The 23995-nt window shown below is 43.2% G+C and overlaps 1 protein-coding gene across 2 annotated transcripts in view; it reads right to left on the reverse strand.

The window, feature by feature from the left end:
* Positions 1-6607: 6607 nt before the first annotated feature.
* The window catches only part of EPSTI1 (epithelial stromal interaction 1), a 33945-nt gene continuing 16557 nt past the window's right edge, over positions 6608-23995 (reverse strand). For both annotated transcript variants that reach the window (XM_083448815.1, XM_083448814.1), the window contains exons 5-12: positions 23431-23514; positions 21148-21221; positions 15350-15434; positions 15105-15188; positions 14237-14310; positions 13041-13143; positions 8638-8686; positions 6608-7043 (exon numbers count right to left, since the gene is read on the reverse strand). In XM_083448815.1, coding sequence (XP_083304941.1) covers positions 8669-8686; positions 13041-13143; positions 14237-14310; positions 15105-15188; positions 15350-15434; positions 21148-21221; positions 23431-23514 — 522 coding nt within the window. In that variant the 3' untranslated portion in view covers positions 6608-7043; positions 8638-8668. The remainder of the gene's footprint in view (positions 7044-8637; positions 8687-13040; positions 13144-14236; positions 14311-15104; positions 15189-15349; positions 15435-21147; positions 21222-23430; positions 23515-23995) is intronic.

Here is a 23995-nt window from a genome sequence, read left to right on the forward strand (position 1 = left end):
TAGACTACCGCTCTTAACCACTGCACCACACTGGCTCTCACAAATAGTAAATAGCTATGGGTTTCTGTTTTAATATATAACCACAACAGAGACTTCTGTATCAAGAAAGATGAAGGCGTTGTTGTTTCTTAACACTGGATGTAAAGTCGCCATTATGCTGAACTGGAGGAACACTATGGTTGACATTTACCAATAATAATAATTTTGTGTGGAAGAGAAGATGAATGAACTTGAGATGTCTGGGTCCGAAGACTGGGAAAATATCACCTAGCAGAAGGAAACCATCTGTATACTCTGTATTCTCTGAATACAGTCAATGACCATTTTGTGCAGGAGTTCCGTTCCTGGCCCATGTGTCACCAGAGCATGTATTAGCGTGGCCCACCCTGTTCTGCCCTTTTCATGACTTTTTCATGACATTTTCAGTCATTTCTGGGTTCGGCACTGTGTGTGCACGATCATGCATCTTCCGGGCACGCGTTAATCAGTCATTGCCTGTACTTTGAATAATCTTTATATGTAAATAACTGATAGGTGCAGAATCCCAAGCCATCTCCCTCTCTCTCTCTCTCTCTCTCTCTCTCTCTCTCTCTCTCTCTCCCTCCCTCCCCATTATTTTTATGTTCCTGCTTCTTTTTCTTCTTGTACATACATGAAGATGAGGGTTGTCTGGTAAAGGATCCTGTGTGAGAGGCAGGGAAAGGAATATCTCCCAGGGTGGGAGGCTGGAAGTAGAAAGGGAAGTCCCCAGGTGAGAGCTGGGGTGGTCCACCCCCTTCTGGGTGAGACAAGGGTTAAGAACGACCTTTAAGAGTGAAGTGTTTTCTTCACTCTTTCTTATTTATTTATTTAGATTAGCTTGGTTTTTTATTGTATTGTCTGATGAAAAGATACAATAACATTGGGGGGCGGGGGAGAGACATGCGGTCACCATGACTTCTTCCAAAGATTCAAGGGAATGGCATTTTGGGAGGGTGGTGATAAGTCTCTGTTGGAGATCCTTAGACTCCCCCCTTACAAACAGAACTACAATTCCCAGAGTTCTTTGGAGAGAGGCAGGGCCATCTTAAGTATATCTGGCGCCGTGGTGCAAATATCCCTCCACACACCCCCTCCCCCCGTTTCCCAGAGTTGCCAACCTTTTTATGGCGCTGCCGGCAGCTTTGCAGGGCTGGAGGAGGCAGGCAGCAGCTGGAGGGCGGCTCCTCTGGCGGGGAAGAGGTGGGCAAGGGCAGCAAGCTGATGCTGGGAGGCGCCACACCTAGCCTTCACCTCTTCCCTGGCGCCCTCCAGAACTTGGCGCCCTGGCGCCCCCGCGCCATTTGCCTCTATGGGCAAGACGCCCCTGGAGAGAGGCAATAATTATTAGACCAGTTCAGGTCTACAGTTCCATGTTCTTCAATTTTGGGTCCCTGGAGAGTGTTGGGCTACTACTTTTACCATTCCCAGGCAGTTTAGCTAAGCTTAGCTTGAAGTGACCTGGATTGGGTTGACGTTTGGGAAGCCAATCACTTGTCTAGCACCCTAGTCACCTCTCCTGATTCACATGACACAGAGATAGAGCTGGGTGTCATCTGCAGACTGGTGACACTTCACTCCCAAACCCCTGGTGAGAGCTCCCAGCGGCTTCACATAGGTGTTAAAATAGCACAGGGGACAAGATGAGACCCTGAAGGACAGCACAGGGGAGCTACCATACACGAGGAGCAGAGCCACTGAAGTACAGTGCCACAACCCCACTTCCACGAGATACCCCAGAAGGATGCTGTGGTCAACAGTATCAAAAGCAGGGCTGAACTCTCCCAATCTCTCTTTGACTGGTGTCATCAACCAGGAAGACCAAGGCAGTTTCAGTGCCATGACCAGGCTGGAAGACAGGCTCAAATACATCCAGATATCCAGGCTCCTCCAAGCATGCCTGAAGCTGGACCTGATTTGGTATAAACATCCTACAAAGCTATGATTCTCTTGAAGAGAGCACATTGTTTCTGTGAATCAAGTACTACAGTGGTACCTCGGGATGCGAACGGGATCCGTTCCAGAGCCCCATTCGCATCCTGAATGGAACGCAAGACACGACGGTACATCTGTGGGTCATGTTTCGCCTCTTCTGCACATGCACATGATGTCATTTTGAGCATCTGCACATGCGCAAACGGCGAAACCCAGAAGTAACACACTCCATTACTTCCGGGTTGCCGCGGAGTGCAACTCGAACGCGCTCAACCCGAAGCACATTCCAACTCGAGGTATGACTGTACTGATAAAATTTAACAAGTGCATTTATTACTAGCCTTGGAAGACTAGACGAGTTCCGCATTGGTAAGTTTCCCTGCAGGAGGGACCGTTCATCACGTGAATGGTCACATGAAGCCTTTAAATACCAAGGCAAAATTGCATTGCATTTCAAAATCAGCACCATCTCTCTGTCCGCAAGCTTCCAGTTTTGAGCCTTCAACCCAGACCAGCTTCTCAGACACACATTTAAAACGGCAGGTGTACAATTGCCTCAATGGCACTAGAGGGTGCCAAAGGTATCCAGAGCTTATAAGGAATTTGCTTTGAATCCTGACTGCACCTAATGAGAACCTAAGGGCCATTTTTAATGATGCGGCAGGTTAAGTTAAAGGGGGAAGCATTTCCAATTCCAGCTCTCCCTATTGCTTGGCTCTTGTACAAGACAGCTAAGGGAGGGAATACCAATGCATTTTACCAGACAAGGCATTTAAAAAGGAAATGAATCACAGTTCCACATTTTTAAAAGGTGAAGCTGAAGGAGACTTTTAGATTATTTTAAAAAAAATATCACTTGCAATTTGTACTTGTGGAATTTTATTCCGTTACTTACTGAACATCAAACAGTTCAGTGGCCTTCTAGATATGTGGCTTCTCTTCTGGGTTCTCATGCCCAGCCTCTGTACTTTTCTTTTTCTTTTTTTTAAAAAAAGATATTTATTAAATGTTTAATAATTACAAAAAGAAAAGGGAAAAAAAGAAAAAGAAACAATGAAAGTTTAACACACAATACATAAAAAAAAGAAAAAGAAAAAAACAATACCACAGAACAACAAGAAAAAAAATTAAAACATTTAAAAACACATCCAATTTTCATTTCATTATCTTTCATTTGCTTGTTTCCTCGACTTCCTCGCGCCTCCCTTTTTTGTATTGTAGTTCAAATTAGCTAGTTCAACAAATCCTTTCCCTCTTTCTCAATTTTTGTTCTATAATTTATCCTAACACAGTTTAACTTTAAATTTTCCACTTTAGCGCATTAACAATTAATATTCATATAATTCTTAGTAACACTTCTGCTAAAACCATATAACTTCATTCCAATATTCTTCTAACATTCATTAATTTTGCAATATTTCTGTAAATATACTTTACATTTTTTCCAATCTTCTTCCATCGACTCTTCTCCCTGGTCTCGGATTCTGCCAGTCATTTCTCCCATTTCCATATAGTCCATCAACTTCATCTGCCATTCTTCCCGGGTGGGTAGCTCTTGTGTCTTCCAATACTTTGCGATGAGTATTCTTGCTGCTGTTGTGGCGTACATGAAAAAAGTTCTGTCTTTCTTTAACACCAATTGGCCGACCATGCCCAGGAGAAAGGCCTCTGGTTTCTTCAGGAAGGTATATTTAAATACCTTTTTCATTTCATTATATATCATTTCCCAGAAGGTCTTAATCCTTGGGCATGTCCACCAAAGGTGAAAAAAGGTACCTTCCGTCTCTTTACATTTCCAACATTTGTTATCAGGCAAATGATAGATTTTTGCCAGCTTGACTGCCCCGTACTTTTCTTTGCCGGAAGAAACACATTTCATGAGGGTTGCCATACATCTGGATTTCCCCGGATGTTATGTACTGAAGTTCTCACCCTGGGCCAGCAGGGGGATACTGTAGATAGTTATGCAAATGAAGGATCGAAAGTGACGTTCAGTGATTGGATAGTTTTAGAAAGTTGCTACAGTAACGTTGTACTGGAGCTCTATATAAGCAGGCTGATTGAGCCCTTCAAGTTCAGTTCTGTTCTGGCCTCTGAATAAACAAGAGCTGTTTGAAGAATCGCTGTGTCGTCTGATATGTTCACCCACAACTTAACACCGGACATAGTTGGCAATTGGCCGTCAGAAGATGTGTCTGGGCGGAAATAGCTGAAACGTCCAGGAAAATCCGGATGTCTGGCAACCCATGTTTGCAGTGTCATTTTGAGCGATTTCTCTTAAAAATAGCTATAAAACTTCCTTTTCTCTCCAAGATTTTGCAAAGAAAGCTCAACAACTTTTCGGTTCAGATTTTCATTTTCTGAAATATATCAACCCTACATTTGCTACAGAGTAAAACTGAACATTCTTCCAGATGACCTCTTCTCTGGCCATTCGTCAGATTTGCATTCAGAGATGTAACTGTGTCCAATCTTTCTTGAGTGTTCATTCTGATTTATTTGTTATTCATCTCAATTTGCTTGTGAGGTGCTTATGTCTTCCCATCAATACTTTATCCATGCATTCTTTTCTGTGCATTTCCACATCTCTTAAAAAAATGCAAAATGTCCATATTTTATTTTTTTTAAAGGGGGGATTTGTTGCACGAGGGTGACAGAACATTTTGAGCAAACTGATCTTTTCTGGCCTTTGCTTGAACCCGCCACACAAAATAGTCACAGTCTCAAGGAACCCTGAGAAGGGAATCCCCTGCCCCATTGCAGCAGGTGAATTGCTCCTTGATTTAACTTCTCCAGAGGTTACTGATCACTAAATAGCCTGATTGTACTAAAAGATCACGGGATACAGGTGGCGCTGTGGGTTAAACCACAGAGCCTAGGACTTGCTGATCAGGTCGGCGGTTTGAATCCCCGCGACGGGGAGGAGCACACGGAAACGCCGTTTATCTTCCCGCTGGAGTGGTACCTATTTATCTACTTGCACTTTGATGTGCTTTCAAATGGCTAGGTTGGCAGGAGCAGGGACCGTGCAATGGGAGCTCACCCCATTGCGTCCCTAATATCAGTAATATCAGTTAATATCTAATGGTCTACCACCTTCAACAACAAGTTGGCATGCTGCCCTGGCAAGCCAATTTGCAAGACTCTTGCCAAGCCAGGAGCTCCTGCTGTCCAGTAAGGTGTAGTCTTATTCCAGGTGTTGTGCATATCATTAACATTTTCATTTGACTTATCTCAAAATTCCTTGCCCAGGTGGATTCCATTATGGCAGCATCTCCCAAGCTTGGGTGCTCAGATGCTGTTTGACTACAATTCCCATCATCCCTGACCACTGAGCCGGCGAGCTAGGCATGATGGGAGTAGTAGTCCAATACAATCTGGGGAGCCAACATTGGGAAAGGCTGCCTTATGGCATGGAAGAGGTTCACGACCAACATGTGTCTTTCTAGTATTCCCTGCCTTCTTGGCCCTATTATGTTATGACTGTTATCATCAGGGGGTTTGGGCTGGGTGTTCACCAGTATGCGGATGATACCAGCTCTACCTCTCATTTAAATCGGAACCAGTGAACGCAGTGAAGGTCCTGTGTGAGCATGTTGAGGCAGCTGGAGGATGGCTTGGTGGCTACAAGATTGAGGTTGAAACCCAACAAGACAGAAGTACTGTTTCTGGAGGACAGGGGGTGGGCAGGTGTGGGGGATTCCCTGGTCCTGAATGGGGTAACTGTCTCAAAACATCTGGAGGGCCGAGGTTGAGGAAGCCTGGATTAACTGTATAGCCTGGGAGTCATTCTGGGCTCACAGCTGTCTATGGAGGCACAGGTTAATTCTGTGTCCAGGGCAGCTGTCTACCAACTTCATTTGGTATGCCAGCTGAGACCCTACCTGCCTGCGCACTGTCTCGCCAGAGGGGTACATGCTCTAATTATCTCCCGCTTGGACAACTGTAATGTGCTCTATGTGGGGCTACCTGTGAAGGTAGCCCAGAAACTACAACTAATCCAAAATGCAGCAGCTAGATAGGTGACTGGGAGTGGACACTGGCTCTCACTACATTTCACTGGCTGTCAGTACATTTCAAAGTACAATTCAAAGTGTTGGTACTGACTTTTAATGCCCTCAATGGCCTCGGCCCACCATACCTGAAGGAGCATCTCTACCTCCATCACTCAACCCAGACACTGAGGTCATCTTCCAAGCGTCTCTGGTGGTTCCCTCACTGTGAGAAGTGAAGCTATAGGGAACCAGGCAGAGGGGGCCTTCTCAGTAGTGGCGTCCTCCCTGTGGAACACCCTCCCAGCAGATGTTAAGGAGATGAGCAACTATATAAACTTTAGAAGACATCTGAAGGCAGCCCTGTATAGGAGCACTTTTTAATGTGTAATGTTTTATTATGTTTTTATACCTCAGCTTGAGGTATCTTAGCTATTACATCATCTAAATTCTTCAGCCCTGTATTTATAGTTCTCTATTTCTTAAATAACCTAACAATGTTTCTATCAGCTATTTAAGCTTTCCTCACAACATTTGTCCAGTATTGTTTTTCCCATAGGACTGCTAAATAAACATTTTTGGAGTTCTTCTAAGGTTTTCCCCAACAAGACACAAAACATCAAAAAGGTATCAGGTGGTACAAACGACCATGGCACTGTTAATTTATTTATGTAATATTTTATTATGTTTTTGCACATTAGAGGAGTTTCGAATTAAAACCAGTTACAACATACAGTATAAAAATTACTTTTTCTCTCAGTGACATTAAAAATGAGCATGTACACACATGTCGGAACTGCCAGGCTTCTGCAGCTCAGACGGTGTGCTAGTCTAGAGTAAATGGACATAAAACTTCTGAGAGATGAAAAACTGCCACAACAAGCAAAGACAAGCTGTGAGAGAAACAATTTCTTTGAGATTTAATAGCAGCACCATAATCAATAGCTTGAAATACTCATAAGCTGGAGAGGAAAGACAGCAGGTCAAACCAGCAAGGCTAAAAAAAAAAAAAAGCGATGAGAGATGTGCAGGCAGAGGAAGAATAGATCCCTGAAGCTTTTTCCAAGATAATTTCTCCAAGATAATATGCCTGGAATCCTGTAAGATGAAGTTGGAATTAGTGCTATCGTGTTCAGAAAAAAATCCTTAAAGCTATTGAGCTGAATGGTAGGGAAAGCTTGAAGCTTTCCATGTTTGAGATGTGAAAAGTATATAATACCTGTCAAAGGACAGCAGAAGAAACATATAATTCAAAATGTATTTCATAACACCGGTTCTGAGAGATCTGCATTGGCTCCCAGTACGTTTCTGAGCACAATTCAAAGTGTTGGTGCTGACCTTTAAAGCCCTAAACAGCCTCGGTCCAGTATACCTGAAGGAGCGTCTCCACCCCCATCGTTCTGCCTGGACACTGAGATCCAGAGCTGAGGGCCTTCTGGCGGTTCCCTCATTGCGAGAAGTGAGGTTACAGGGAACCAGACAGAGGGCCTTCTCGGTAATGGCACCCACCCTGTGGAACACCCTTCCTTCAGATGTGAAGGAAATAAGCAGCTATCCTATCTTTAAAAGACATCTGAAGGCAGCCCTGTTCAGGGAAGTTTTTAATATTTAATGCTGTACTGTTTTTAATACTTGATTGGGAGCCGCCCAGAGTGGCTGGGGAAACTCAGCCAGATGGGCGGGGTATAAAAAATAAATTATTATTATTATTATTATTATCATCCTATCTCCTCTCGGTCTCCTCGTCTCTAGGCTAAGCATACCCAGTTCCCTCAACCATTCCTCATCAAGTCTCCATTTCCAGGCCCTTGGCCATCTTGGTTGCCCTCCTCTGCACACCTTCCAGCTTGTCAATATCCTCCTTAAATAGTGGTGCCCAGAACAGAACACGGGATTCCAGGTGTGTTCTGAACAAAGCAGAACAGAGCAGGCCTATTATTCCCCTTGATCCAGGGGTGTTGCATTCCCCGATTGCTGCCCGGGGAGATGGACGGGACATTCACCCACTGGAGCCTGTATTTTGGCTACTGGATGAGGACCGCAGCATCAGAGAGAGACAGTGCCACGGCCTCTCCGACATGGGTTTTCTACGGATTGAGGCCTTTTCCAATTCAGCAGCAAACACTGAGTTTACGGGACAAATAGAAGAAGTCACGGGACAACCGTAAGTGTGGATAAACTGTATGAGTCCCTTTATACAGGGCAATATTGTTGGCAACAAGTGTAGGCCTGCAAGCCCATACAGTGAAGCCGTAGACCTGTAAGAACACCTCTCATTCACATACCTGGAGACAAGCTGCCTATCTATCTATCTATCTATCTATCTATCTATCTATCTATCATCTATCCACTGTATTTTTCGCTCTATAAGAAGCACCAGACCATAAGACACACCTAGTTTTTGGGTGAGGAAAACAAGAAAAAAATATTCTGAATCTCAGAAGCCAGAACAGCAAAAGGGATCGCTGCGCAGTGAAAGCAGCAATCCCCTCTTGCTGTTCTGGCTTCTGGGATAGCTGCGCAGCCTGCATTCGTTCCATAAGACGCGCACACATTTCCCCTTACTTTTCAGGAGAGAAAAAGTGAGTCTTATAGAGCAAAAAATACGGTATATGAAATTCAGGCAGCCAACATAATGTTTTAATACAAATCTAGTTCCATTTTGAGAGGAGGGGAAAAAACCCCCACTTACCCTCTGTAGTTTGGGTTCCGTAGATCAATTTTTACTGGAAATGTTCAGTCTGTAATAAAAAATCATGATATATTAGTACATTCTTATGCTGTGGCACAACAACTAGTCACAAAGGGGGGTAGGGGGATCAAAGTTGCAAGGAAACAATACGGAAGAGGTCAAAGTGCTACAGAGTAAAATATACATGTGCGCTAATAATGGATGCCGCTGAACCAGCACAGGTGAATTGGGGTGCATGGTTTTAAAGGAGTGCGGAGATCTGGAAGGGGTGACCGAAACCTGGTGGAATGGGGAGAACCAATGGATCACGGTTATCTCTGGATGCAAACTGCACAGGAGAGCCAGGGAAGGGTGTGCAACAAAGAGGACATGGAGTCTAACAAGCTAGAAGTCCCAGAAGGGGCAAAACTGCCACAGAATTACTCTGGGTGGCAATACTGAGATCCAAGAGTAATTCAGTACAGCGGTTGTACCCTCATCCCCCTCGACTAAAATCCCCAGAGTGATCTTTAAATGGATGATGAAATGAAGGAGTCACACAAAGGAAAATGTTGCAGTGTCTTCACTTAACTTCGCATGCTCCAGTCACAACTAAGAGGCAAAATGTTATGTACTGAAGTTCTCCCCCTGGGCCAGCAGGGGGAGACTGTAGATAGTTTTCACTCAGGTCCACATATGCAAATAAGGGATTGAAAGTGACGTTCACTGATTGGCTAGTTACAGAAAATGGTTACTGTTGTGTTCTAGTGGAGCTCTATATAAGCAGGCTGGCTGAACCCTTCAGTTCAGTTCTGTTCTGGCCTGTGAATAAACAAGAGCTGTTTGAAGAATTGCTGTGTCGTCTGATATATTCACCCACAACTTAACACTGGCGACGAAGGTGGGATCGATGGACAACAGAGCACAGCCAGATGCGGCCACCCTCCGAGAGGAGCTGAATCACTGAGCTGAAACACCGAGCGAAATCACTGAACGTCACTTTCAATCCCTTATTTGCATATGTGGACCTGAGTGAAAACTATCTACAGTATCCCCCTGCTGGCCCAGGGTGAGAACTTCAGTACATAACACAAAATTTCTAGATATCCTAAATAAAGGTGCCCTAGAACAATAGCCCATGAAACCAAGCAGAGGGCCAGAAACCCTGGATTTAAGATTAAGTGGCACTCAGGACGTCGCAAGAAATGTAAGATATTGTTCAATCAAGTTGGAGCAGTGACTACAGCGCTATCAAATTCAACATGCCCAAGCTCTGCTTAAAAACCTCCAAGGAGGGAGATTCCATCCTAGGATACATTTTGTAATAATAATAATAATAATAATAATAATAATAATAAATTTTATTTATACCCCGCCCTCCTCAGACAAGCCGGGCTCAGGGTGGCTAACAACAATAAAAAAATACAACATTCTAAAATCATTTCATTGAAATTAATTCAACTCAAATTGATGGCAACCATTAAGCTAAAGTTCTGTGAAGATTGCCAAAGGAGGGGGTCAGACTGTGCCCTGGCCAAAGGCCTGGTGGAACAGCTCTGTCTTGCAGGCCCTGCAGAAAGATGTCAAGTCCCGCAGGGCCCTAGTCTCTTGTGACAGAGCGTTCCACCAGATCGGAGCCACAGCCGAAAAAGCCCTGGCTCTAGTTGAGGCCAGCCTAACCTCTCTGTGGCCTGGGACCTTCAAGATGTTTCTGTTTGCAGACCGTAAGTTCCTTTGTGGGACAGAGGAGAACTTTGTAAGAGTTCTCTGCGCAATTTGGTGCCTGCCTCTAAAAGCAAGTCCTGCCGCAGGACGGCCAGGCAGCTGGAGGAGAAGAGGGAAAGAGGCTGGAGAAAGAACCGGGAGTGGAACAAGCTGACGCAGCGAAGCAGACTTCGTAAAGAAGAAGAAAATCAGACTAAGTTGCTGCTGCTTGATGGCTTTTCTCACCCATCCTGGTTCTGCTTAGACAACCTCCAGACATTCCACAGCCTTTCTGGTCCGATGATCTCCCCAAACACTAATTTTTACCATCCAGACACTAGGATTGTGTTCACTCGTCTCAGGGTTCTGTGATTTTCTTAGATCATGAGTGTATTTTTTAATTGTCTCCTGATATGCTGCAAAAACTCCAATACTTTGGCCACCTCATGAGAAGAGAAGACTCCCTGGAAAAGACCCTGATGTTGGGAAAGATGGAGGGCACAAGGAGAAGGGGACAACAGAGGACAAGATGGTTGGACAGTGTTCTCGAAGATACCAGCATGTGTTTGACCAAACTGTGGGAGGCAGTGGAAGACAGAAGTGCCTGGCGTGCTCTGGTCCATGGGGTCACGAAGAGTTGGACAAGACTAAACGACCAAACAACAACAAAAATGCTGCAAAAAATCCTTTTATCTAAAATTCTCCAGTATCTGGTGCTTATACTTGTTCTTTCCTTCCGGCAGCGATGATACTGAAATGACAACTCAACAGCTTTCAATCCACAGGGACAGCAAAGTCAATCCCCTTGCTGACAATGCTGTAAGGTCAGTTAAACCTGCAGCCCGCCTGCTGATTCCTCCGATCCCTTGGCAGAAAGTTTGCAGTCAGTTAACCCCCAGCGTTCAAGTGTGTGCATTCCTTTATACCAGGGGCAGGCAACCTAAGGCTCGTGCGCCAGATGCGGCCCAATCGCCTTCTCAATCCGGCCCTCAGACGATCTGGGAATCAGTGTGTTTTTACATGAGTAGAATGTGTCCTTTTATTTAAAATGCATCTCTGGGTTATTTGTGGGGCATAGGAATTCGTTCATTCCCCCCCCCCAAAAAAAATAGTCCGGCGCACGACATGGTCTGAGGGTCGGTGGACCGGCCCACGGCTGAAAAAGGTTGTTGACCCCTGCTTTATACCCTCCTTTAAAACAAAATAAATTGGTCGCTCGGGTTGCAAACGTGATCTGTGCAGGATCTGTTCACAACCCGCAGCTGCACGTCTGCGCACGAGCGGGTTGTGATTTGGCGCTTCTGCGCATGCGCAGCCGCTGAAACCCGGAAGTAACCCGTTCCAGTACTTCCGGGTTTCGGTGGTCCATAACCCAAAAAAACGCAACCTGAAGCGTCTGTAACCTGAGGTATGCCTGTATTGCCTCAGAAATGAATGATTTCTCCACAAGCCATTTCAAGAATGCTACAGGAAAAACAGGAGCCACTTCAGTCATGAAGATAATCTTCTTTGGGGCTCGAAGGTAAGACTGTGAGGTGGAAAGGCATGCTTCTGAGCAAATGTACCTCTAAGATCGATGGGGATGCGATAGCAGCGAGAATATTGATGGCTCAGAAATGGAAGCAAGAGGAGCTACCTACATTAGAAGAATGGAGAATGAAGATGATGGACTTTGCAGAACTTGATAGACTGACAGGAAGGATCCGAAATCGACGAGACCAGAGATTTACAGAAGATTGGGAAAAGTTTACAGAGTATATGCATAATTTAAGTGAAAAACAAATAACGCTTGTAAGCTTTAATGAAGCTCTGTAAAAAGAAATGTTAGAATATGAGTAAAACAAGATTTAACTTACAAAAATAATAGATGGAAGGTTTTCGAAATGTGTAAGAAATTAAGAAGGGAAGGAGTATCAGTCAAGTTGAGGGAAGTCAAAACTGAGAACGGATGTAAAAAAGATGTATGAATTGTATTAATTTGTTTATTGGAAAACTGAATAAAAATTATATATATGTATAAAATAAGATCGATGGGGATGCAGTACGGCATGTTTGGAATAAAGACAAAACACTTTATTTGGAGCTGTGTGCAGCCTGGTGTCAGTAGTAGGTACGCCGAGGCAAATGCCAGTGTGCGGACAGGGCCCATCAAGGTCACAACTATTAGGGGGATCAGTGCCCCCTTCCCCCTATTTATCAGTCCTCAGAGAATTTGGCACCTGCATTTTAGTTCTTCTGCCCCCCCCCCCAACAGCCTGTACTACTCGGAGCAGGTGAAAATAGCAGGAGCTACGACAGTAGAGCACCAAATGCTCCTCCCTTGAACAACTTCTAAACATTTTATATTTAGAGGTTGAACAGACTGTATTGCTTGCCATGCTTATATATGAGCTATTATTTCTGCCTCCGCAGATAAACACATTTTCTCAAGATCCCTTTCTGTTGTGGTATACAGAAGGAGTGATAAAACAGAACATTCAAGGCAATCTAAACTCTGCAGAAGTGGGCAGCTGTCATTTTGTGTTTAGATAAGCTTGTTTTAAGTCCCGATTCCTTTCTCCTCGAAAGCGATTGTTGAATTTATATTCATCAGCCTGGCTCCATGCCCACACCAGACAGTGAACATTACTAACACCAGGCTATTCAGGTAGCGTGACTTTTTAAAAACACCTCACTGTTTTTCTTCTTCAGGATTTTGAAATATGAGGTTTGTTACTTACCCAGCTGTCAGCAATAAAAGGCATATTCCCAAGACATCCAGATTGGTACACGCCACCTGGCTGACTATTGTTTTGTAGTCTGTCCAGAAAGTCATTATTCACCCTTAGAAATAGAAATGAGGAAATGAACATTAACAGAATCCTGCAAAAGGCAGAGATTATGAAACTGAATTCAGTACAGAAATTTGCTATGCTTTTCATGACAACAGCCAATTGTGCAGATAACTTTTGAGCCTGAAGACTATATTCGATTAAAACCCACAGCTTCCTCATTTTGCAAAGCTACCTCTGACTATAATGGCAACTTTTTACAATATGGCTCTTGATAAGTAAAGGTAAAGGGACCCCTGACCATTAGGTCCAGTCGTGACCAACTCTGGGGTTGCGGCGCTCATCTTGCTCTATAGGCCGAGGGAGCTGGCATGCAGCTTCCGGGTCATGTGGCCAGCATAACTAAGCTGCTTCTGGCGAACCAGAGCAGCGCACGGAAATGCCGTTTACCTTCCCGCCGGAGCGGTACCTATTTATCTACTTGCCCTCTGACGTGCTTTCGAACTGCTAGGTTGGCAGGAGCAGGGACCGAGCAATGGGAGCTCACCCCGTCGCGGGGATTTGAACCGCTGACCTTCTGATCGGCAAGTCCTAGGCTCTGTGGTTTAACCCACAGCGCCACCCGTGTCCCTTGGCTCTTGATACTCATTAACCAACCTTGCTTTTTGATCAGTGCAGAACCTGATTTTTAAAAATCCAGCGGTATGCTGTAATACAAGGCAGTGCTTGAGTTAGTCGCATGAATTCTTTTAACTTAACTTAAGTGGAAAACAAAAGATTAAATACTTGAAGTCTCCTTCGGAGTCAAGAAATGTAGCTGGGAGAGACCCATTATATTTGTTTAGAATAAAAGTGATGGGCATTTTTGGGCAATGCATTCCACCAGATTTCCTACATACTTCACATGAGACACGGCAAAAGGCTTGCAAGCTTTGGTATGGGGAAAAGATTAATGCAGCTTATTCAGAAGATTTTAAAACAACATCATTTATATCCTGCTCTTTGGTCCACAAAGCACTCCTGTGCTCTACAGAAGTATAACCAATTGTCATATTATATGAAGCATACATAAAATATGCCATCTGAATTCAAACCTAAAAAACGTTTCACATGACAAGTCACAGGCTTCCTTCCACTAATTTTACCTCCTCTGCTCATTCTGATGTGCTTTCATTCTTATTCTCTCCTCTTCCCTTTTCTTAAGTTCCAACAATTCAGCCTGACAATAAAAAGCAAAAAACTGTGAGTTAACATTTAACAGTTATGCAGAACGCAATAGGCAATTATCCTGTGATAAAAACTAGCATTATACTTCACTATCAAAGGCCCTGCCAAGCCACACCAACACAACCGGTTCCACTATTGTTAAGTTATCACTGGTACGCAAATTAGTGTTCTCAACTGTCACAGAAGCATTGTCAAGGGTCTTCTTGGAAGAAGGAATCCTCCAATGCTTCAGGCACAGTAAAAACGTTAGGGAAAACAGTTGTAATTCTATGGTAATTCTGAAGGAGCGTCTCCACCCCCATCGTTCTGCCCGGACACTGAGGTCCAGCTCCGAGGGCCTTCTGGCGGTTCCCTCACTGCGAGAGGCCAAGTTACAGGGAACCAGGCAGAGGGCCTTCTCGGTAGTGGCGCCCACCCTGTGGAACGCCCTCCCTTCAGATGTCAAAGCGATAAACAACTACCTGACATTCAGAAGACATCTTCAGGGAAGTTTTTAATATGTGACATTTTAGTGTATTTTTCATCTTTGTTGGAAGCCACCCAGAGTGGCTGGGGAAACCCAGCCGGATGGGCGGGGTACAAATAATAAATTATTATTATTATTATTATTACACCTGCAATTCAGGAGACTATTTCCTGCATTTAATGAAGCGGACTCCACAAAATCCACAAAAACTTATGCCATCATAAATTTGTTCATCTTTAAGACACCATGGGCAAAACAAGGGAACAGCTGTAGAATAAGCTATGGAAAAAGCTTGTTCTATGGTTGCTGCTCTTCTTCACCTTTTTCCGCTGCTCTTCCTTCATCTGCTGAAGTTTCCGGTTTTCTTCTTCTCTTTGGATTTGCTTGTATGACTGGCTCCTGGTCTGTTGCAAAGTAAATAACGTGCAAAAACGATATACATTAATAACTATCTAGAATTTAGACCCTGACACCATGTTTGTGTAATTTGTAGCCCTTATGGTTTTCAAAACAGAAAGGGCGATCCACACTTGCTAAACAAAAGAAATTCATGCAAAGCAGTTACCCAGGCTGTAGGCTGGTGGTCCATTGGACAAGGTGTTCTGTTGAATGGGCTTACATCCAATCTGTGCAAAAATTCAGTGTTTTTTCTGTAAGATGGATACAAATATGGCCGTCAGAGCTTTCAGGGTGTTAGGATTGTGCATTTTATCAGACCCAGGATTGTAGCTAGATCTGCAAGAGGACCAAGAAATAGCAAGAAGAACTAATGATCAGAAAGAGTCCAGAAAGTTAGATGCCAAAGAAAATTGTCGATTACAAAAAGAGATCTGCTTACTTAGCTGATAGCAAGGTGTTTTATTATTATTTATTAAATCTGTATATCACCCATCACCCATCAATCTCAGGGCAGTTCACAACATAAAATTACAATATAGTCTGTTCCTTGTTCTTTCTATCCCTGCCATGTAGAAACCACTCTGATTTCTCAACCCAAATCTCTCTTCTCCAGCTAACTTCTCTCACACTGAACTGGTCTGCATGTAACACTAAGCCAAACCATGATTTAGCATGATCACACCGGAGTTCTGCTCTTCCCACAGTCCTGCTGCTGCTGCATAGCTATGAGCTAAACCATAGTTTGGCTTAGCAGGCCATTTGAAGCCAGCCTCATGGTTTGTTTCACTCTAGACAAACCATAAGCTGCAACCAAGTTTTGTTCTTGAGTTTACAGCCAGACAACCACACACCTGCATTTGGATTACATGCTGAATCAGAAGAACCAACTGGACATTAGTAAGTCCTGTTCTTCATTCTCTCCAATCTGCCATTCAGCAGGCAGTAGTTTCCACTTGTCTCCAAGCAAGGCCGTTCATTTTGTTCAATAGCCTGAAAATTCTCACAGGTTTTCCCACCTTCCCATTTCTGTGATCCATCTAAACAGTCTGTTCTATTTTAAGTTACCTCTAAAAAGGGGTCAAGGGACGCGGGTGGCGCTGTGGGTAAAAGCCTCAGCACCTAGGGCTTGCCGATCGAAAGGTCGGCGGTTCGAATCCCCGTAGCGGGGTGCGCTCCCGTCGCTCGGTCCCAGCGCCTGCCAACCTAGCAGTTCGAAAGCACCCCCGGGTGCAAGTAGATAAATAGGGACCGCTTACTAGCGGGAAGGTAAATGGCGTTTCCATGTGCGGCTCTGGCTCGCCAGAGCAGCGATGTCACACTGGCCACGTGACCCAGAAGTGTCTCCGGACAGCGCTGGCCCTCCAGCCTATAGAGTGAGATGAGTGCACAACCCTAGAGTCTGGCAAGACTGGCCCATACGGGCAGGGGTACCTTTACCTTTACCTTAAAAATGGGTCAAGGACAGCTTGAATTCAAGTTATCATTAGCCTAAAACATGTGGAACCACGTATCCGAGGTCTTTTTCCCTCTTGGATATAGCAGAAGCAAAATTATATTCCTCACACTCAACCACAGAAAACATGGGACGTGCAGCAGCAAATGTCTTGCGTTTCATCCAAACCTGCTCATCTAAAGTTAGTTAAAGTTGTGGCAGACTAAGCTGGATGGCTTTCCTGTTGCTCAGTCACAAGAGAAATAAAAAATGAATTTTTATATCATCCTTGAATTATATTCCAAGGGCAATTTTCGGAAAGATGGCCATAACTAAAATGAATACAAAAATATGGGGTGGTATTCAATTTAGTCAACCGATTCAAATTTATAGACATAACTGAGTTGAATACCACCCAAAATTAACTAAATGCTGCAAAAGAGGTGCCATGAAAACTGCAGTATTTGGAAGACAGATTCTGCGGGACTATGCATAAAACATTGCCCACAAAGGCTTAAAGGCGTGCAATGGTTACAAGACAACATAATAATAATAATAATAATAATAATAATAATAATAATAATAATAATTTTTTATTTATACCCCGCCCTCCCCAGCCAAGGCCGGGCTCAGAGCGGCTTACAAGCAATAATAAAAACAAGTTGAATGATTACAACTTAAAAACAAAATTAAAATAGAACATTAAAATATTAAAATGTAGCCTCATTTGACTTTTGCTTGTTAGCTATCAAGTTCCTGAAAATGAATTGGGAAGCAATGCAACACAGAGGGCTTCTTTTTCTGACCATGCTCAGGTAGCTCCAGTTTGGGGGGAGAACAAATCTCAGCAAGAACATCTACATGAAACAGCTGAGTGAAGTCATTTAGAGATCTAGGCTGAGATGTCTCCAGTTTACCAATGAGCTTCTGCTCTCTCCTTTTCATCATATCCTAGGGAGGTGACAGAATTGTTGAATCATTGTCAGAACAATGTCCTGCTTTCATTTCTCATAAGGGATGTGTTAAGTTGTGGGTGAACATATCAGACGACACAGCGATTCTTCAAACAGCTCTTGTTTATTCAGAGGCCAGAACAGAACTGAACTGAAGGGTTCAGCCAACCTGCTTATATAGAGCTCCACTAGAACGCAACAGTAACCATTTTCTATAACTAGCCAATCACTGAACGTCACTTTCAATCCCTTATTTGCATATGTGGACCTGAGTGAAAACTATCTACAGTATACACCTGCTGGCCCAGGGCGAGAAATTCGGTACATAACAGGATGCTTTTTTAAAAAACTTATTATTTTGATTTTCTCTAAACCCCCAAAATAATTCATCTGGCCCTTCACAGAACCTGAAGATGGAGATCAAGTCACTAAACGTGATCAGTGCCCAACACTCATTTCTCTCTCCCCTCAAGAGTGGAATGAATACACAGAGAGATAGAATTTTGATAAACGGTGCAAGTATCTGGTAATCTAGCCTTATTTTCCTTGATAGCAAGTAGGCAGAAAAAGATCAATAGAAAATTTCATGGCATCATCTTATTTCAGTTCTCATTAACTTTTCCAATCAGCTTTTTTTATTGCCAATACCTTAATGTTATTTCATGTCTCTTTCTTGGCTGGCAGACTTGGCTTCTCTGCCTGCCTGCCTACCTTCTTTTTACACTAACCTATTAGTGTGTTGCTGGAGGCAATTTCAGGCATCAAGATTTCATTTATTATTTTGAAACAGTTGACATAAATCCCATAGCGCATAGGAAATTACAGCCATGAAGTGTATATTGCAGGGGTTTTGACTCATGCAAGCCATCCTGGGTTCCCCATCTGTGTGGGCAATCTGCTCCTACATTTTCAGCCAGCTTGAATGGGCAGATTAATGGGTACAATTAGAAAGCGCCCTCGCAGGCATTCAAACTGCCTTCATTATGATGCTCAAGAGGTTGCCTACAGAAGCCTAGTTTTCTGCTGGTTAGCCATCAATACTTGACCATGCCCAAATAATCGTGTCAAAAACAAAACTGGGCATAGCAGCCAGCAGACCTAGTTAGAAAGCTTTAGAGTGCTGACACAATGAGAGGGCTTCAGGGGAAGAAATGGGTTTTCAGCCGTTTAGCAACAGCCACAAAGCAGCGAGATCGGCAATGGCTCCATTCCTCCTCAGAAGTGCTATTTCTCCAGAAAAAGAGGTGCCAGAAGTCACCACGAACTCCTCCGTCGTTCTCTTAGAATGGCAATGGCACCCACCTGAGAGGTGCTGGAGCTGAAAAAAAGCCCTGCTCCTAAGGCATTCCTATTTTGAATCGTTAAGTAATCAATTCTACGACACGGAATAGTTACGTGGATAGACAATTTTAAAAGGTCTCCATTGGCAAGGTTCATATCCTACATTTGAAGACATCAGACCCTTGCGACATTTTGGCAAAGTTCTACTAAAACCAGATGGTCAGCAGAATATTAAACATACACAGCAGCTGGGGAGTTATAGGGACCCTCTGCCTCCTGCCATACTGCAAGAGACAGCTTGACCACCACATCTAGTACTTGTGAAAAGGACCTCTGCCATACAGGGGAAACAAGCTGATATTTCCATTTGCAGTGGATTCACACTATTGACTGTAGTGGGGAGGCTTTAAATAATGACAATAAATGGTCAGACAAAGTACCGTATTTTTCGCTCTATAAGACGCACCAGACCATAAGACGCACCTAGTTTTTGGAGGAGGAAAACAAGAAAAAAAATATTCTGAAACCCAGAAGCCAGAACAGCAAGAGGGATCGCTGCGCAGCGATCCCTCTTGCTGTTCTGGCTTCAGCGAAAGCAACGCGAAGCCTCTTCAGGGTAGCGGGAGAAAGGCTCTCCCTGCCCTGAAGAAGCTTCGCGCAACGATCCCTCTTGCTGTTCTGGCTTCTGGGATAGCCGCGCGAAGCCTGCATTTTCTCCATAAGACGCACACACAGTTCCCCTTACTTTTTAGGAGGGGAAAGTGTGTCTTATAGAGCAAAAAATACGGTAGCTAAAAAGTTTGGAGTTCAAGATCTAAGCTGATCAATCAAAGAGGCTCTGCACAGCTGTAGGTTGCACTGCTGAGAGTGGAACAGGGTTAAGCCTCAGTTGCTATCCAATTAGACACTTCCCCTAGTGCAACGAGTTTTAGCTATGCAATGAAACTGGCCTGCATTCTCCTCTCCACACATGCCCCTGAATTTTTCTATTGGAAAATGGCTGAGAAAGGGCTAACTTTAACAAATGCAGAAACTTGTTTCCAATGAGGAAGTTAAGCACTCTATGTATAGTCACTGCTCTTAGGGAACATTATTTTAAGGTGTTCTATACAGGACACTTTACACCTATTCAAATTACACAAATGCAACCCTCCAACATTTCCAGATTTATTGTGATATTGCCAAGAACCGGAGGCAAATGATTTTTGTGGACAGCGGAGTTACTGAAAAATTCAAGTCCTTTGGCAACATGGTTTCATAATTAAAGATGCAATTTACTGCCAGAACCCTTTGAGAGCCCATTTGGAATATTCAAAAGAGGTCACCTGCGAATCTATCATCCTTGTATCTCTTAATCATCAAAACCTCTTTGAAAAAAGAGGGAATTTTCAATAACTCCAGCAGACATGAAAATCATCTGCCCTTGGTTCTTAGTCTGATTCCTACAAATATGGAGAACTGTTTATTTGCTGTAGCTAAAATAGAAATTTACAGCGAATGAAAAAAACTGCTCCATCTAATGGGATGAGAATCTGTTTTAATATTAGAACAATTCTCAAACGTTCCCTTTGATTTTATTACCCTAATGGGACAGTCATATTATTAAAATTAAGTTTGATTCATGTTTATAACTAGACAGATTTTTATTTTTGTTTATGGAGTTCTTAACAAAGAATGCTCTTCAATCATCAGCTTTTATTTGCTGGTAATAGGTTTGATAATTCTGAGTAATGAATGGCATTTTATATTCAGAGACAGGTCCTGGATGGTTATTCTGTTGTAGCAGTCTCTGATTATATAGTCATATTCTATAACTCTTCTCTTCTGAATATTTCCCAATATTTTTTTAAAAAATGTTTCGGTAGTGCAGTAATTTTTAAAATGTGTAATTTATTCCACAAGCTGGATACAGTTCAAAAATTGAGAACCTGCTTTAGTGTCAGAAGAAATAACCTTGAAAATAATTAGCTAAAATACATCCTGACCTGTTCAGGGACTGTAGATGAACTACCCCAAGGACCTGTCAATTACGATAGGAACTTAAGAAATGCAGAATAAGTGATAAGAACGGAAGACCATCAGAGGGGCTGATGGAAGTCCAAAAAGATTATATAAGATGCGAAGTTCTGTTGTATGAATGATAAAAAATATGTAAAAAATAATAAAAATTCCATTTTTTTAAAAAAGAAAAAGAACTGAAGGATATTGTTTGCTTGTTATCAGGAATTGGTGGCAAGTTGTCTGGGCACAGGAAGCAAAAAGCATCATCTATCAAGCTGAAGGCAAAGCTCAACTTACATGCAGTGGTCTTCAGCAAACATCCGGTGTCTTTGCCATTCTTGTTGCCTTTGTTTTTCTTCAAGCTTGTTGGCCTATAATAGGAAAGCATCAAAACAAGGTGTCATCTCAGCAGGTAAAAAATAATTAACAGAGGTAAGGCAGAAGCTAAACACACACATGCCGAGAGAAGACCCAAAGGTATAAAATTAATATTGATTCTCTGCAGTCATATTTTTCTGCAATCTGCTTGTCCCTTATTACAGTGGTACCTCGGGTTAAGTACTTAATTCATTCCGGAGGTCCGTTCTTAACCTGAAACTGTTCATAAACTTTAGCTAATGGGGCCTCCTGCTGCCGCCGCACCGCCGGAGCCCAATTTCTGTTCTTATCCTGAAGCAAAGTTCTTAACCGGAAGCACTATTTCTGGGTTAGCGGAGTGTGTAACCTGAAGCGTACGTAACCTGAAGCGTACGTAAACCGAGGTACCACTGTACTAGTAAATATATTTTATTTATTTCATGCGTTTTTATCCTGCCGTTTCCCCAATGGGCTCGGGGTGGCATACATGGCTTCTTCTCTGTTTTATTCTTAAATCTCAAACTTATGAGTAGGGATCTAGGCAGATGCTAACTATTATACTTGCTCTCATTTGAGGGCCTTTTTAAAACCAGACACACAGGACAATGAAAAAATGTACAAGTGTAACAGTGACTTATTCCCCCACCCCCTGACACAATTCACAAGGGGCAACTTCATTAAAGGTACCAGGTTTCATTCATAGCAGTTTGTGGGATGCTGGTCAGCTTTGGACTCAGTAATGTTCATAACTGCACATACATAGATCAACACAGGAAGACCAACCTGGAACCATTTTGATTCCTAAACTGACCAAATCCTTTCTCTGCAAGGTTAAACTGGAAAAGCCTCCCCATTGTCTCTTTCCTCACAAATCCTGTCTCAAGGATATGTCTGTTTGAATAAGGTGTGAGCCTGTGACCTGGCCCAGGAAATAAGTATTTTACCACTACAAAAGAATGGCCAGGCTCCCCAGGAAATCCAATCAAGTAACTTGCCAGACAAGAGATAAACTGTGACAGGAGAAAAACAACATTTAAATTTCTATGATGTAGGTGGGATGTATCTGAGGGGTGGTCTTAGGTTACACCCCTTCTGTGATGTATGCATAATGTTTCTGGGGGTGGTCTTGATCTACAGGATGGGGACTTCAAAAGTCTTTATAAGCACTTGCACAGCAATTTTGGGGGTCCTCTTCCTCTCCTGCGTGTGAGGGGAGTACCCTGTTGCAACAAATCAATAAAGATCAAGCTTACTAGCTGCTTTGCTTCTCAATATTCTCTGGTTGGCCTCTGTTATTTTCTCCTACCAATAGGGAACCTATGTAAGGACTCTATATGGGCTCTTGGATACCCCATAAGGGAAAAGGGCATATTTTTATTTACAACAGTATCGATCCTCCCTTCCCTCCGGCTGCTGAGGATATTGGAAGCTTTGGCTTATCTTTTCAATTAATAATGGTTTGATATTCTGGTCAAATGCAAAACCATGGTTAATCTTAACTATGGTTACTTTAGGGATCTTCCCCGGGTCATAAACCATGGCTTAAAGTTGACTTTCTTCCAGGGTGGGTTTGATTTAAATCACGATTTAAATCACTAGTCAGTAAGACCTGATTTAAATCTTTTTTCTTTCCTTTTTAAGAGAAAGACTCAGTTTTGCTGGTATAATCTTAATATTTACAATCAGAGGAAAGTTTCATTTTTGGAATAATAAATTTTCAGAATAGTTTTTACAGTTATATCAAAAATTACGTGACTGTTAGGGTCCAGTCGCGGATGACTCTGTGGTTGCGGTGCTCATCTAGCTTTACTAGCCGAGGGAGCCGGCGTTTGTCCGCAGACAGCTTCCAGTTCATGTGGCCAGCATGACTAAGCCGCTTCTGGCGAACCAGAGCAGCGCATGGAAACGCCGTTTACCTTCCCGCCGGAGCGGTACCTATTTATTTACTTGCACTTTGACGTGCTTTTGAACTGCTAGGTTGGCAGGAGCAGGGACCAAGCAACAGGAGCTCAACTCGTCGCAGGGATTCGAACCGCCAACCTTCTGATCGGCAAGCCCTGGGCTCTGTGGTTTAGACCACAGCGCCACCTGCGTCCTGGCAAGTAATTACAACTATATTTCTATCAAGTAGCATCAGTTTGCTTGAAGGGCACACCCACACGCCCATCTGCAAGGGGTACATGAGGGGGGGAATGTTAAAATGGCCTGAGTGGGTCTTCTTACTTTCTCTCTCTGGATCATTTTCATTTTTAATATGTCAGCTTCTTCAGCTTCTCTTTTGCGTCTTTCATATTCTTCTTTCTTCAACTACAAGGAGAGAGAGAGAGAGAAAGTTCTGTCACTTTACAGACCAGACAGCTACTGCAAGCTAACTTTTACCCTTCTCACATTTCAGGGAGGAAACTGACAAACAGAACCTCAAAACCAAAAAAAGTATTTGCTGGCGAATGTAAACGTGCTATCGAATCCAATGTGCATCTTAATTTTCGCAACGTAATTTGACCAAAAAATGGTGAGCATTAGTACCGTATTTTTTGCTCTATAAGACTCACTTTTTCCCTCCTAAAAAGTAAGGGGAAATGTGTTTGCGTCTTATGGAGCGAATGCAGGCTGCGCATCTATCCCAGAAGCCAGAACAGCAAGAGGGATTGCTGCTTTCACTGCGCAGTGATCCCTCTTGCTGTTCTGGCTTCTGAGATTCAGAATTTTTTTTTCTTGTTTTCCTCCTCCAAAAACTAGGTGCGTCTTGTGGTCTGGTGCGTCTTATAGAGCGAAAAATACGGTATTT

The sequence above is a fragment of the Podarcis tiliguerta genome (genome assembly GCF_965153285.1).
Source record: "Podarcis tiliguerta genome assembly, chromosome: 7".
Lineage (NCBI taxonomy): Eukaryota > Metazoa > Chordata > Lepidosauria > Squamata > Lacertidae > Podarcis > Podarcis tiliguerta.